Source organism: Panthera onca, chromosome C1 (genome assembly GCF_046562875.1).
Source record: "Panthera onca isolate mPanOnc1 chromosome C1, mPanOnc1 haplotype 2, whole genome shotgun sequence".
Classification (NCBI taxonomy): domain Eukaryota; kingdom Metazoa; phylum Chordata; class Mammalia; order Carnivora; family Felidae; genus Panthera; species Panthera onca.
Window position 1 is genome coordinate 9076882 of NC_138346.1, and position 15272 is coordinate 9092153.

At 44.0% G+C, this 15272-nt stretch overlaps 1 protein-coding gene across 5 annotated transcripts in view; it reads right to left on the reverse strand.

Moving 5' to 3' along the window:
• The window catches only part of CAB39 (calcium binding protein 39), an 87798-nt gene that overhangs the window by 16880 nt on the left and 55646 nt on the right, over nt 1-15272 (reverse strand). For all 5 annotated transcript variants that reach the window (XM_060624078.2, XM_060624080.3, XM_060624077.3 and 2 more), the window contains exons 3-5: nt 7845-8009; nt 5583-5701; nt 498-666 (exon numbers count right to left, since the gene is read on the reverse strand). In XM_060624078.2, coding sequence (XP_060480061.2) covers nt 498-666; nt 5583-5701; nt 7845-8009 — 453 coding nt within the window. The remainder of the gene's footprint in view (nt 1-497; nt 667-5582; nt 5702-7844; nt 8010-15272) is intronic.

Below are 15272 nucleotides of genomic sequence, written 5' to 3' on the forward strand. Positions count from 1 at the left end.
TTTGGCATGAACATGGGACGGAGAGCTAAGTCCGTTGTTCCCCAGGGCCTGTCCACAGTGTGGAAACTTCTGCCCTGGTTGTGCTTCTAATATTTGAAGACACGCATACCCCAAATTAGCATGGCCCTGAACAGAAGACAACGGCTTGGTGTTTAACCAAAGCAACTGCGACAGTACGTTCCAACACAGGAGAAAAACTCGTTTGTCCCACACACTGTGTATCAACATACCACGGCTGATGAGTATGTTCACAGAAAAGTGTACTTGTGACCATACTGCCCGTACTTTTAGACAGAGTTTGCAATCTAACCCTCCCACCCTGTCGAAGCTGTGACTCTACTGCACACACCTAAGTCATACATACACACAGAACGCAGATCTTCTCTCTTGCCGCTAGAGGGCAGACGGGTATAGACTCAGAGGTTAGACGTTTAGGAAAGAACAGCAAACTGGTTAATCTCACAAGTATATTTAGAATTCTACAGTTTTTATGTTACCTTGAATGTGGCAAATGCATCTGAAGCTATGTCAAACGTTGACATTTCGACATATCTGAAGAAGTCATAGAATTGTTCTGACCACAGAATGATTTTTGCAAGTGGTTCATGTCTGATGCATTCTCTTAACATTATCCCACAATTTAGAGCTATTTCAGGAGATTCATACCTGCAAAACGAAAAAAAACAACAACAAACCAACCATGATTGCTGTTTCAAAACCCCTATCACTAACCGTTCACATTTTTAGAACAGGAAGTTGAGATGTGTCTTAATTAAGTGACCAGAGTGGGTTACAAAAGGCATCTCTGTCACAGCAGGTGTGGTGAGCTCAAGTGGGTTTACCCCAGAGGGTGTGCGCACGCACGTGTGTGCACACACGCACACATACACACACACACCTAGCTGGCAACAACTGCTTCAACCCAAAGAAAAATAAAAGGCATGGGAGTGATCACATAAACAAACATTCCTTATTGAAGCTAAAAGATTTGAGGAGAAGTATTCGGGGTCACACCCCCAAACGAATTCGTTTTACGTGGGGTGCCGTCAAGACTTCAGAAAACCCAAAAGCTGAATTAAAAAAACACAACAGGAAACAAACAAAATCGTTTCCCAAACTCAGAGTATCTACATAGGTCTATCAAATATGCAGCATTTTTACTTCGTTGTTTCAAGTCAATACTCAAAACAGCGCCTCCAAGGCTCTTGGCAATGCCAAGCCTACGAAGCCGAAGGCCTGACCCTGCGGTCACAGAGCGCTTGTCGAGGAGGCCCTGCGGGACTTCGCAGTGGGTACTGGGGACGCCCTGGCATCTGTTCGGCACCCATGGCTGCGTCTCCCCTCTGTCAGGAAGGAGCCCCGTTTTCCTCTCAGCCCCACCACCCCCAACCCCCCCACTGCCTCTCGGGCTGCACGTGCTGGCCACGTGTCCTTCCCACGCGGCGTCCCCTCTACCCTCCCGCGCTCGTTGCATTTCCCCACATCCAACTAGCAAGGACCTCCTCCTGGCCGAAACAGACTTCTCTCATGACATAAATTCCACTACTTAGTGTCCCAATGGTGCTAACCTCTGCATCTCTGTCTTTGGAAAAGGAAAGAAAAAGCTCTCTCAGTTCTCCTTTCCACCCCTCGGACTGTTCCTCTTTCTTGCCTGGCCGAGGGCATCCCTCCGGTGCCGCCAGCCTGCTGGTGGTGGGGCATGCCCCCCACTCCCGCCCCCCGTGACTCCTAAATCCCTGCTCAGGTCTGCTCCTGGACCCTAGTCAGGCATTTTCTGTTGCCACTGGACACTTTCAGTGAAAGGTCTACCGCAGCACTACATCTCAAAATTCGAATCTCTTCTCCCTCCACAGAACAGCCGCCCTCCCCTGCTTCCTCATTTCTGTTTTCTGGCACCGTGATGTGGTTTCAGAAACCGGGTCTAAGGTCTTGCAGAACCTCCTCGTCCGATAACGGAAGCGTCCTAGAGCTGCAGTTACTACTAGCCACACGTGGCTACTGAGCACTCCAAATCTGGCTAGTTTGACCGAGGGACTGAATTTTACGTGTTAAGTTAACGCAAAATGAAATGACCGCCTGCAGCTTGGAAGAACTGCACTGGACAGAACAGTTCAAACCTCCCACCTTCGTCTCTTCTCAACGCTTCCATCTTTAGAGCCACCACTGGTCCTCGGGAAGACTTCTTTGAAACATTTTAGTTTCATTTCCTTTCATCCATTCCCACAGCTGCATTAACCCACACCTAGAGAAAGGTTAAGTGCTCCCTAACCAGCATCTTTGCTTAAGCTCTGTCTTAACGAATTTACCCAGCACACAAGTAGATCAAGAGCATTTCCAGTTGAGGAGTTCAAAATGATTTCTCCTGCCCATCAAATAAAGACAAACTTCCGGGCTTAAACGTCCAGGCTCATGAGATCCGCTCCTTCAGGAAAACGTCACCGCCCATTCTGCCATCAAGCACTCCAGTTATCTCCCTATTGCTGCCAATCACCATGTTCATTCCTGTCCCTGGACCCACTCTCCTTTTTTCTACTAGAATTCTAAACCCTCTGGAACTTCAATCCTTAGTCTCACCTCTTCCACCAACCCTTGCCTTATTGACTAAACCCACACCGCACCCCCTGTTATCCCACAGTCCTAATCGTTATCTGCAGTGTTATCCTTCTGTTACACATAGGTTCATCACAGAGCCTCAAGAAATGACTCCTTTGGATCACTTATGGCACAGCTTCTAGCAGGCTGACTGGCGCTTGGGTGACTACAGTGTCTGCCCACAAAGTGGCTGGTCAAACAATTCACCTTCGCTGATCTGAATTTAACAAGCAGGAGACCGGAAAGACAAGAGTAAGACAGTTTGGTACAAGTTGGGCAGGTTTTGAGTGGTTTTTCAAGCTTGTCTTAAATGACTAAGCCATAAACTATCGAGTACAAGGCAAACAGTTATGCTGTACAACCTGTTAGCACCAGAGTGGAGAGCACATTCACATTTAAGTCACCGGGGGAAAAAACTGCTGCCTCCAGATGCAGCCTAACACTAGCGACAAGCCTATGTTGAAACGCACAGTGACTCCGCCGGATGGCTAACGTCAAAGCACTTACGGCCTACACAGTGGTCACACTGCAGGAGAGGAGTCTAGACTCGTTAAGTGAAGTACAAAAACCTTAAAAGGTAGCTCACAAGGCTCCTTGAAGAAATGGCTGTTTCCAGGTCTGAGGCGGGAATCTGTACAAAATCAGCATGGGACGTCTTGTGCCAGAAAGCAAGGAAGCTATCAAAGACTGATGGGGTCCTGCCAAAAGGACACAAGAGCCAATCTGAAGGAGCTTCCCGATGGCCCAAGATGACGCAATTTGGATATAAAAATTTGGACATCGTGACTGTGATGGATTGAAACACACCAAGTATATTTTTAAAAACCCCACAACTGGAGTTCATAACGACCTGATCACCAATTTAAGAGAAAAGAGGACAAAGGAACATGTTAAATGAAACCACAGGGATGTAAAATTCAAAATATGTGATTTTTCTACAAAGATATGACCCCGTTGCTTCAACAAGTAAATGGCATTAAAAAAAAAAAAAAAAAAAAAAAAAAGGTGTAAGAGTCATATTAACCAAATTCAGTTTGTGCACCTCGCATGGAACTGGATTTAAACAAACTAACTGAAAAGTGACATTTTTGTGTGTGAAAATCAGGGACATCTGAACACTGGGTACAAGACAATGTTAGGTCTGTAAATGGTATGGTGAGTATGCTAGGGGAAAAAAAAAATCCTGGGGTGCACTATGTACTGGGGACGCACGCTGAAGGAATCTTATGTGTGAGGAGGGAAAAAAGGAGGCAAAGCGTGTGAAGTAATAACGACAGAATGTCAACAACCGTCCGCACTGGGTGACGGGTAGGAAATGGCTATTTTATTCCCTCCAGTTCTCTGCGCAGTTTCTACTCTAAGGGCTACGCGGGACGGGGAGACAGGCGCTGGCGGGCACGGGCACCGGCACCAGCTGCACCGCCCGGGCTCCTCCTCGCCTCCCTGGCGGACGTTTCTGCTGCAGCCACTCACGTGAGAGCTGTCAACTTTTAAGAAAAAGATAATTTAAAGATAAACTGTACCTTAAAATTCTTACTTTAACAACGTTTATATCGTTCTTTTGGCTACTCTTAAGCGAAAACACAGGCCAACTAATTTATGATTTTTAACCACCACTGCTTTCTACGGAAAAGGAAATACTCAGTTTAAAAATACACAAAGGCATCTGGAAGGTGCTCTAAAAACACCAAAATTTCAAACTACTCACTACATGCTTACACACACAACTCTGGATTGGTAACAACAAAAAATGAGATGCCAAAAGTTCTGTATGGCACCATCTGAAGAAGCAACCAACAGAGATTTAGAAACAGAATGAAGGAAACAGAATGCTGGCATCAAACACATGCACTGACTCATGCTTTGTCTAAACAAGTTTGAACTTGGGGGAAGTGTTAAACCACAGAGATGTGAATCAGAGGGAGGCAAGCTACGATGCGAGCGGTAGGAGAGCAAGCTGATTCACGCCAACAGTCGTGCCAGTAAAACGCCTGTCCGCCAAGTTAATAGAACAGCACCAACACTGGGACAAACAGATACACACCAGACCCAGAGCTGGCGAACAACTCCTGTGTGAAGCAATACGGTGACCCTGCCGATCGGGGAGGCTCACTGATGAGGGAGAAGAGGACTGGTTTTCTTTTGAGGTTTCAGTTTTTAGGCTTTTCTGGTTTTTGTTTGTTTGTTTTTTTCATACTGACAGACTACCACAAATGCCTGCTTACTAGTCCAGTAGTTAAATGCGCTGTCAATTACCAACCACGTCGGTTGGTGAGTGGACACAAACAGGTACAAAGCAAAGAGCACTACTTCATGAGCATGTTCTTTGTTGACCGAACAGAGTCAAGCTATGTAGCATCCAAGCTCCATTTACTAGGCAGCTTTCACAGCCTCACAGTGTGCATGTCTGCCCAAAGATGTCTTTAAGCACACGATTTAACTGATATTTCATATAAATAAACTTCTAAAATCTAGAGAACAGAAAGAAGACCACAGAAGACTTTTTTCTTCAGTTGCATAGGAGCTGAGAATTTAAGGGCTCACGATTCATCCACCTTTAAACTCCCATAGGTATTTGCAAACTCAATTTAACTCACTGGCTGAATTTTAAGAGGGAAGTGTGTTCAGGGCACCTGGGTGGCTCAGTCGGTTGAGCGTCCAGTTCTTGATACAGGCTCAGGTCATGATCTCAACAGTTCATGGGTTCAGGCCCTGTGTCAGGCTCTGTGCTGACAGTGTGGGGCCTGCTTGGGATTCTCTCTCTCCCTCTCTTTGCCCCTCCCCCGCTCATTTTTTTTTTTCCTCTCTCTCTCTAAATAAACAAAAAAAAAAAAAAAAAAGAGGGAAATGTGTTCAAGATCTATGGGAAAATGAAATGGCTGAACTACAGAGAGAATACTTTCCCACATTCACCATCGTGTTTTTGCCTAAGACCATCTTTCCTTTTTATTTTTCAACTGAGAATATAAATTTTGTTATATTGTACATACCCTTTCAATAACATGAACAAAATATTCTGTTGAGTGCAGATGTATTCAACAGTAGGAGTTCTTGTACCAATTTGTCTTCTGAGAATATTGTTGAAAATTTGAGCCACGTCTTTTTTGCCCTATTAGGAATACAATCATTAAAATATTTACCCGACTAACCACCAAAAAGCCCAGCCACCCTCCCAAATAAACTCAAATTAAGGCATTGCATATTTATATAATTATGACTGAATAGCTGACTTTAAAGTGCTCATAGATACTAAATTTTCTTTATTTATAATTTCAAATTCTAAGTCTTAATAGTATACTATATTTACCATGAGCAATGTATTCAAAGTGAAATGTTACTACATATAATTTCTAACCCTTAAAATCATGCAGACTCAGATATGAAAAATAAAACCTTGCTATATGCTTACAATGTTCAGGGATCTGATTCCCACCCATAGGGAACAAACAGCCTCAAATAAAATGCTCGTGTTGTAAACAATACACGTAATTTCCTCTTATACTGATGGATGAGGAGAAGCTGCACGCTGCTAGTATAATAAAAATGAAAGAATTCTGTAAGAAGCTGAGCTTTCATGGCAAGTAGACACATCCCCCTATTTAGTTAGGTCTGTTCAGGAGAGATTTTCTTTGATTAATCATGAAGGTTCTAAGTACCACATGATGTAGCAGTTCAGAGACCAGAATTATGTAACTGTGCTTTACAAAACGCAATAGAAGGACGTGACTGCTATACAGTGAACCTTATAATAAGAAAACTGCACAAGAAATTAACAAACGGAGAACTGAACCCCAGGAGAGGTTTCAGAAGGGCCACTTGTTACGAGGCTGACGAGCCTGCAGGGCACTGAGTGAAATGCTAGCTTTCCAGTGCCAGAGATCATCCCGGGGCCTGTGCTAGATCAGGAGCGGCAACGGCAGTCTCGAAGAACCCATCTCAAGGGCACACGCTTCTTGGTAAATTTAAGTCACTAAAGTCCCAAGTGAACATTAAATTCAGTGACCACGTTGGGGAATGAGATGTGTGGACAAAGGAGAAGGAACTGGACGTTCCAGTGCGTTCCCCACTTTGCAGGCAATAAAAACTGTTGTTGGTGGAATTTGATACACTATTAAAAATACATGAAATCGGCTCCCTAAATGGAAATATCATTTTTATGTGTTCTACAGGAGAGCAATACTTTCTATTGTCCTTTATTACCAATATTATTCAAGCAACCTACGAACCACACTCTCTCATGACTCTTCAAAACTGAATCTGGCTATGTATCTGCCATTCTTTCCCCTGGTTTTTCAGGCACCTGCACAGACATCTGATCGACCACTCAGGATGATAAACACTGGGGCTTAAAACAAAGCCCACCCGTGACAAAGACTCAGAGGAACCTGCTCATAACCATGCCACAGCCCTTCATTACCATATATACTTCTCAGACTACTTTTCAGACTGCTGTCAAGGACCATTATTCTCACCGTTAAATTCACTAGCTAAACGGCAGGGTTCCGCTGCATAAGCTTGGGCAGTAATAGCAAGTGCCTCCCAGGGCCAGGCAGGAGATGCACATGGGCCCAGCAGGCCTTGAGACAGAACAGCAAGCTGCTGTGTGCAGCACACCCAAGCACGTCATGGTGTAGGGGCTGCTCTGTTCCAGCTGAGGGGCCGGGTGGGCCCACAGGCTCAACGTTGCCAGAGCTAAAATTTTCAAGGGAAGCCAGAAATTCAAGACTGTGCATAAAATCTCCTGCTATTTAACCATTATCCTAATTTAAACATTTAAAAGTAGTGCCAAGCGAACAAAACGCATGATCTCTGCTGTAATGAGTTCTCAACAGGTTAAAAAAAACAAAAAACACAAATACATAACTGGATGTCTTCTAAAATCTCTTCTACCTCTAAAATTCTAACATTCCACAGTCTTTAGATTTATACTCTGAGAACGAAAGGCCAGTGAATTAGGTGAAACAGCAGGTGTTTATTAACTACGATGTAAACAAAAGGGCACAATGAATACCTAAGAAGCTTCATACACGACGTGGTGGAACAGGAGAAGAGAGACCTGGCCCAAGCCTGGGGCGCCCCTGAGCTCCTGCCCAGCTCTGCTAATTAGGTGGGCAGCCTGGGCTCGCTTACAGGTCAGTAACCCCTGGGCCAAGAGCTCGACAGGAATCTTAGGATGTTTCAAAGGACGGAACACAAGGAAAAGGACCGTGAATAAGGTACTGTTTTTGAAAAATAAGAAACTGATTTCTGACCTCAAAGTCAATGAGCTGTAAATCTGCTACCAGGGTGCTCAGGAGCCCGCTGTTGTAGAGTTCTTGAGCGAGCTGCGCCACCGCCTCTGTTTGTGGCTCTTTCTCATTCGTGCCATACAGAATTTCTTTCATGGCAACCAGATTTTTGGAAACTTCTTCTGTAGCCTAGATTTGGGGGGAGAGGAGAGAAACAACTCATTAAAAAAAAAAAAATATATATATATATATGTATATATATATAAAAAACATACCTACACTTGTTAAACACCTTCTCTCTACAGTACCTACCCAGAAAGCTACATAAAAGACACAGAGGTGTGCAAGCCCTGTGCCTGACCTGGGAGCTGAGCACTGTGGACGTGTGTACACGTGGGCCCCGACACACGTGTTCGAGGAGGGGCCGGCAGGTTACAACATGCACCCTTGAATACTGCCGACAGTGGTACTGTAGCAGGAACAGAACAGGGAGGGAAAGTTTAATCCGCCCCACCTGGCAGGGAAACAACACGGAAGAGGCACCTGAGCTGACCGGAGAACGGGGAACACTGACAAGCAAGAATGAGGGAAAAGGAGACTGAGGACAAAGGAGACGCATGAGGTGCCGATGAGGGAGCGGGAAGAGCACAGGGTCTGTCCAAGAAAAGGCATGGGGGAAATAAGGGAATGACACAGAAGGGGGCTTTGAACGTAGAGTTAAAATGTTAGGAATAAATAAAAAATCACTAAAGAGCCTCCACTTCTGGCCAAGACGGAGGAACAAGCGGCCAATTTACCTTCCTCCATGAAAAAGATGAAAAAATAGAAATTATATGAAACAATAAATTTTAAACCCTGAACTTCGGACAGCACAGGGCAGTGATCCTTGAGAGGAGGGAAACAAATGAAGTGAGGCTCACACCTGCCCCAGCTTATTGCCTGGAGAGGGTTTCCAGGCCACATCACAGGGAGGGAGAAGGCAGGCAGAACCAGCCATCTCCACAAGTTGAGGAGACAGCTGGGAAACTGCAGGGCAGGGTACCAGAGAGGAGAGAGATTAGCTTCTGTAGTGGAGTACTGATAAGCAGGTGCATGGGAGGAACACACCCAAAGTCAGGGAACAGCCATGGAGCTCTTTCCAGGCAGCCTGCCCTTCTCTGGTCTTCTCCAGAAAACCCCCTGTCAGGTTCTGTAACTGTTCTTTAAGAAAGGGGGGGGGGGGGTGCCTAATGTCCCAATCCCATCTAGAATGGAATGATGCAGAAGACACTAGACCACAACCTCCCTGTAAATGTCACAAATGTTAATGTACCCTGAGGCTACCATCAAGAATTTCTGCAACTAAATCAGAGAATTCATTTGAAGCCAGGTCTCTGAATGACACTGCAATGAAGGCTTTCATTTGGCCTCATTAACAGCCCATCATTCAACTCTGTGGAGGTAGCTCTAGACTGTGAAGGGCATCCAACATATCAGCTATCACTCTCATATTTGCAATCATCCGCGGATCTGACACGGCCACCTCCCATGGCCTCCATCGTTAACCACAACACTGAAAAGGAAATAACTGAATGGAACCCACCGTTATGCCTTTGAATCATCATACTCTTTTCAGTTAACAATCTACTAATAATCTTTGGGCATGGTCCTCAGTGACTTACATATAAACTTATTTCCAAATCATATGCAAACGACTTTCTGTTAAATACTTTGATAAAATACGAAAACATTTGACCCATGAACCACAAAAGGGTTTGAACTGTGCTAGTCCACTCACACGCATCTTTTATAGGACAGTACTATAAATGTATTCTCTCTTATGATTTTCTTAGTAGCATTTTCTTTTCTCTAGCTTACTTTAAGAATACAGCATCCAACATATATAACACACAAAACGTGTTAACTGTTTATTTTATTGGTAAGGCTTCTGGTCAACAGCAGGCTATTAGTAGTTAAGTTCTGGGGGAGTCCAAGGTTGTATATGGATTTTTGACTGTGTGTGGGGGGGAAGGCAGTGGCCTTATCCCCGTGTTGTTCAAGGGTCAACTGGATACTATTTCTTCCACATTTCCTGAACATAAGAAAACGAGATAAAGTTAATTTGGTATGATCTTTTTATTAGGCCTATGCTGATTTCTAAGGACTACTACTTTCTTTTCTAAATGTTTAAAATCATCCTATTAATCCCATACAAAACCTTATTCAGTACCAATGATAAACAGAATCTCTAACTTTTCCAGTCTGCTGTTACTACCCTGTTCTGTTAACGCCTTAGATTTCTGATCGCAGTTCATCATCCAATACATCAATTTTAAGCATCCCAAAATGTACTTTTTGGGGGCCAGTAGGTAAAATCATTTATCAATAGTCCATGTTCTCTTACAAACTAAGTACATGTGTTACCTCTGTAATTTCATTTTATTCATCTTTATTCTTCAGATGATTTTCTTTGACAGGGAGGAACCTGACATTCAGCAGGTTTTTGGAGTGTATTATCTGTGGGTTTTATACCAGTGACCCTAAGTAGTAGGCCTCAGCCCCCTGTGCTTCTCTGGCTAGCTTACCGTTGTGAGGCTCTTGGTAACCTTTCACATGCCTCAGCTTACAAATGCTCTTCTTTGAAGTCACGAGTTTAGATCTGAATCCAGACCATACTCTGTGCTGTCTTCCGACAGCAAAAGACAAATAAGAAGGAGGGGCGTGATAGTTAAAAGGTATGAAGTTTCTTTCTGAGGCGATGAAATGTCCTAAAATCGACTGTGGTTATGGTTGCACACTGTGAATAAACTAAAAACCACGGAACTGTGTGAGTTACCTCAATAATGCTACTTAAAAGAATAGGGAGGAGAGAAGCAAGGAAACAGAAAGCAACTTACAGTATTTCTGAGATGAAAGGCAACCTAGACCCACTCTTCTTCCCTCTCAGAAGACAACACTGTCACCTGTATTATGGGTGGTGGCGGGATGCGGGGGGCCGACGGGGGGCACCAATGGCCTTCCCACATCTGCTAACCACTGTACTCATCTGCTTATGCTGATCCTTCTGGATTCCACTCACTGTCTGGCTTTCTCAGGAACTCAACATGTCTATTTTCTCACCTCCTTCTCTAGTCAACTCCGTCTCACTTGTTTTTCCCCCAATCAGGTTTTAAATATGACCAGAATCATTAACAAAATCAAATAAGCTCTCCTTTCACCAACCACACAGAACCTTCCCGGCTACTGCCCACCCGTAATTAAGCCTCTAAAAAGCATCTACCTGTGAGTGCTACAGTCCACATCTCCTTCCTAGTCACTTCCAGCCCAATCCCACGTGGCTTCTCCACTGAGTACATGACAGCTTTTAGCCAGTCACCAATGGCCCGCCTGCCAGGAAACACAATTCTCAGTCTTTAGTACATGTCAGCTCTTGGCAGCATTTAAAGGTGTTGATTACACCCTTCTTTTAAAACTGCTCCTCCCCTGTCCTCTGTGACTCACCACCACCCTAATTTTTCCTGCCTGTCTCCCTGGTTGCTCCTTCTTGGCTCGTCCCTCTTGAAGAGGCCATTTAAATATTGGGAATTCTTCAAGGCAGGGTACAAGGCCTCTTCTTCTCGTTCTATCATCTCTCCCCCGGTGATTGTCATCTACACCCACAGCTTTAATTAACACCTAAATGCAGATGCCTCACAGATTCCTATCTCTAATCCAGTTCTCTTACTAGTACATTCCGCAGCCTACTTGAAATGTCTCCACTTGAATGTCTTGAGGTACCACAAACTCAATGCTACCAAAAACAGAACTCCTGATCTTGCCCTGATGCCTGACACATTTTTCTCTTGTTCTCTATTTCAGGGGATGATACCACTCCCGCTGCTCTTGTGAATGTCAGAAACTCAGAAGCCATCTTCAACCCTTTCCTCTTTCTCACCCCATCCCAATACCTAATTCAACACCGTGTCTCCCCAATCCATCCATTTATCCCCGTACCACCACCACCCACATCAGAGTTCCCATAATTCTTGCCTGGACTATAGTTTACTGACTAATTTTCTTGAATTCCTTATAATCCATTCTCCGTATCACAACTAGAATGATCCTTTTTTTTTTTTTTTAAACTCTATTTATTTAATTTGAGAGAGAGAGAGAGCATGAGTTGGGTAGGGACAGAGGGAGAGAGGGAGAGACAATTTTAAACAGGCTCCGTGTTGTCAGCACAGAGCTCAACGCAGGGCTTGAACTCACAGACCGCGAGATCATGACCTGAATTGAGATCAAGAGTCAGATGTTTAACTGACTGAGCCACCAGGGCGCCCCTAGAACGATCCTTTCTTAGCACAAATAAGATTGTCATTACCTTTGCTTCAAATGCTCCAATTACCTACTGCTCTCGGGATGGAGAAAATTTCTTAACTTGGCCTGTAAAACCCTGCATGGTCTGACCCCATCTTACCTTACCCTGGGCTACAATTTCTCCCCCACTATCTCTACGTCAATACTCTGGTCACACCGGAATTCTTTCAGGATCCCTGCGCATGTGGTCTGCCAGGCCCATGCCCTGCCCCCACCTCCCGGCCACCTCACATTCTTCCTTCATTGCTCAACTCAATGCTCGCTTCCTCAGAGGTGATCTTTCTAGGTAAATTCCATCATACATTCACCACCACCACGTACTTCTTTTCTCACGGTTGCATGTAATTCTGCTTTTCCTTGTGATTTCTAATTAACATGTTTTCTTCTGCTCTGTCAGGAGCCCAGTGCTTGCAAGTGTGCTATACACGGTCGATGAATGGCTCAACATCTGCATCATGATCATCGGGATGTAAAAAAAATCCAAATGAAAACCGAACATAGGGAAATATGATGTTATCACACCATGAAGCCAACGAATTCCTAAGACATAGTGCATCCAAGAAAGGTAATCTACCTGACAGAGCTACATCAGTGAGCAATGAACATAAATCCCTGTGCCATCACAGAGAACAATCTGGAAGAAGACACCCCAAACTGAGTATAGTCTGCCTATGGCAACAGGTAAGAAGAATATATATATATATATATATATATATATATATATATATATATATATTTAAAGTTTATTTATTTTGACACAGAGAGAGAGAGAGAGAGAGAGAGAGAGATCAAGGGAGAGAGTGCGCACACATGTGTGAGAGCAGGGGTGGGGCAGAGAGAGGGAGAGAGAATCCCAAGCAGGCTCTGTGCTGTCAGCGTAGAGACTGACTCGGGGCTCGATCTCACAAACTGTGAGATCACAACCTGAGCTGAGATCAAGAGTTGGATGCTTACCCAACTGAGCACCCCAAGGAGAATATTTTCACTTTTCACTTGCTCTATTTCAGATCTGTATATTTTACAATTCACATTTTATTTTTTTTTAAAGGAGCAAAAAAAATAAAGGGAATGAGATAAATAGATCAAAGTGCTTACTACACTGGTGCTGATTTATCTTCTTTAAAAAAATTTTTTTTTAATGTTTATGTGTATTTGAGAGAGGGAGAGAGAGTGTGAGCAGAGGAGGGGCAGAGAGATGGAGACAAAGGATCTAAAGTGGGCTCTGTGCTGACGCGGTGAGCCAAATGTGGGGCTTAACTCCATAAACCGTGAGGTTGAAACACGACCTGAGCCGAAGTCGGACACCCAACCGACTGAGCTACCCAGGTGCTCCTGATTTATCTTATCTCTGCTTCTGTTCACTTTTTTCACTCCTCCCCAGAAGATATCCCCTCTGAATTTCTAAAACTTCAAACAAATACTAGTATTACATATGTAAGTAGTTTACATATGTAAGTAGTAACTAATCACACCTTGAAAATCAACAGGGCCACAAACAATGCCAAAGGAAAAGCTAAAGACTGGAATGAGTTTAACAATAAAAGGCTAACTTGAACTCATCAGAAACAGAGAGTGGCACTGGGGACAGGAGACTTCCAAACCTGGGCATATTGTGCTCTCTCTGTATCTGAACATCTAGCTTCACTCCTGCCATATTGAGATAAGACTTCATAATGAGGAAATCCATGGTTAGTTAGCATCTACAGAAGATAATCAGCAGCATGATATGAAAAAACTAAACCTCATCAACCTTGTTATTTACTAGCAGTCCTGATAAATGAGAGATTAGGTGCATATTTCAATTGAGGACTTTTAATTTTATGCATATTTCAACTGTTTCTGTGATGTCTGTTCCATATGACATGGATAATTGTAAGCTGATTAAACTACAACTTAAAAAAAAAAAAAAGAAGAAGAAGAAACCTGTCCAAATTTTACTAAAACATGATCAGAAAACCTTAAGAAGTATTTCACCTGAAAAGGTGATGTGGCGGGTGTTTACTGAATGAAGATACAAGAGAGAACAGATACCCTCGCCTGTTCTTGTGTAGATTTGGCTTGGTTCCCTTCATCAGCATTCACAGTGGTGACCCCGCCTAGCCCCCCCATCTCTGACCTGCTTGCATTAAGTCAACATGTTCTCTGCCTCTCTGACCACATCCTCCTTACCTGCACCTCCTTGTCCGTCCCTTCACACCTCATGAGTAAGCTACTCACACCTGCGTTTCTCCAAGCCCTATACCCTTTCAAACTGCTGACATCATCATGTCACCTAAGCCACTGGGCTCCTTAATGACCACGTGGCCTATCCTGCTAAGACTGCATGTTTTAGTGCTGCCCGTGCCCACAGCTCCAGGTCTCTTGCCCCCCTAAACATTGGATGTTCTTCACTGGAACTTTCTCTATTTCAGCAACCAGGGTTCTGAGCACTGTAGAGAAAGGGCCGGAACCTGCGGACACTTGGTTTGCCGAAGTGCATGCTGTTCAATTGCCTTCAATCCAGTCAGAAACATTTCTACAAACTGGATTATTTCTAACCAGTAACTCCTAGCAGCAGATGTTTCAAAACTGCTCTGCTTTCCTCAAGAGACTTCAGTCTTTCTCTCTGCTCCCTATCTGAACATCTAGCTTCACACCTTCCATGCTGAGATAAGACTTCATCATGAAAACATCCCTGACTTCCTCCATCCATCTTGATGTATTTCTGCCATGCTCCATCTCAACTCTGGACACACACCATAATCACTTGGGGCCTTGAAAAAAGATGCCCCATCCCCCCGAGAGACTTACTAATGACAAAAGGAAAAATAGTACTTTCACATGCAGACACCGTCATACATGAGATCAAAGTAAATGGCAACGAGACCATTGAGCTCATAGCCTCCTGAGGAGGCGCTGCAAAGGGTACAGCATTCTGTGATTTTCTTGCCAAAAAGGCCTCACCTGCATTGAATCATAAGGAAACATCGGCCAAACCCAAACAAAGAGACAGTCTACAAAATAACTGGCCAGTACTTTTCAGAAGTGTCAAGGTCACAGAAGTCGACAGAAGACTGAGACACTGTTCCAGATTAAAGGAGAGCAAGGAGACGTCACAACTAAATGCAAAGTGACATC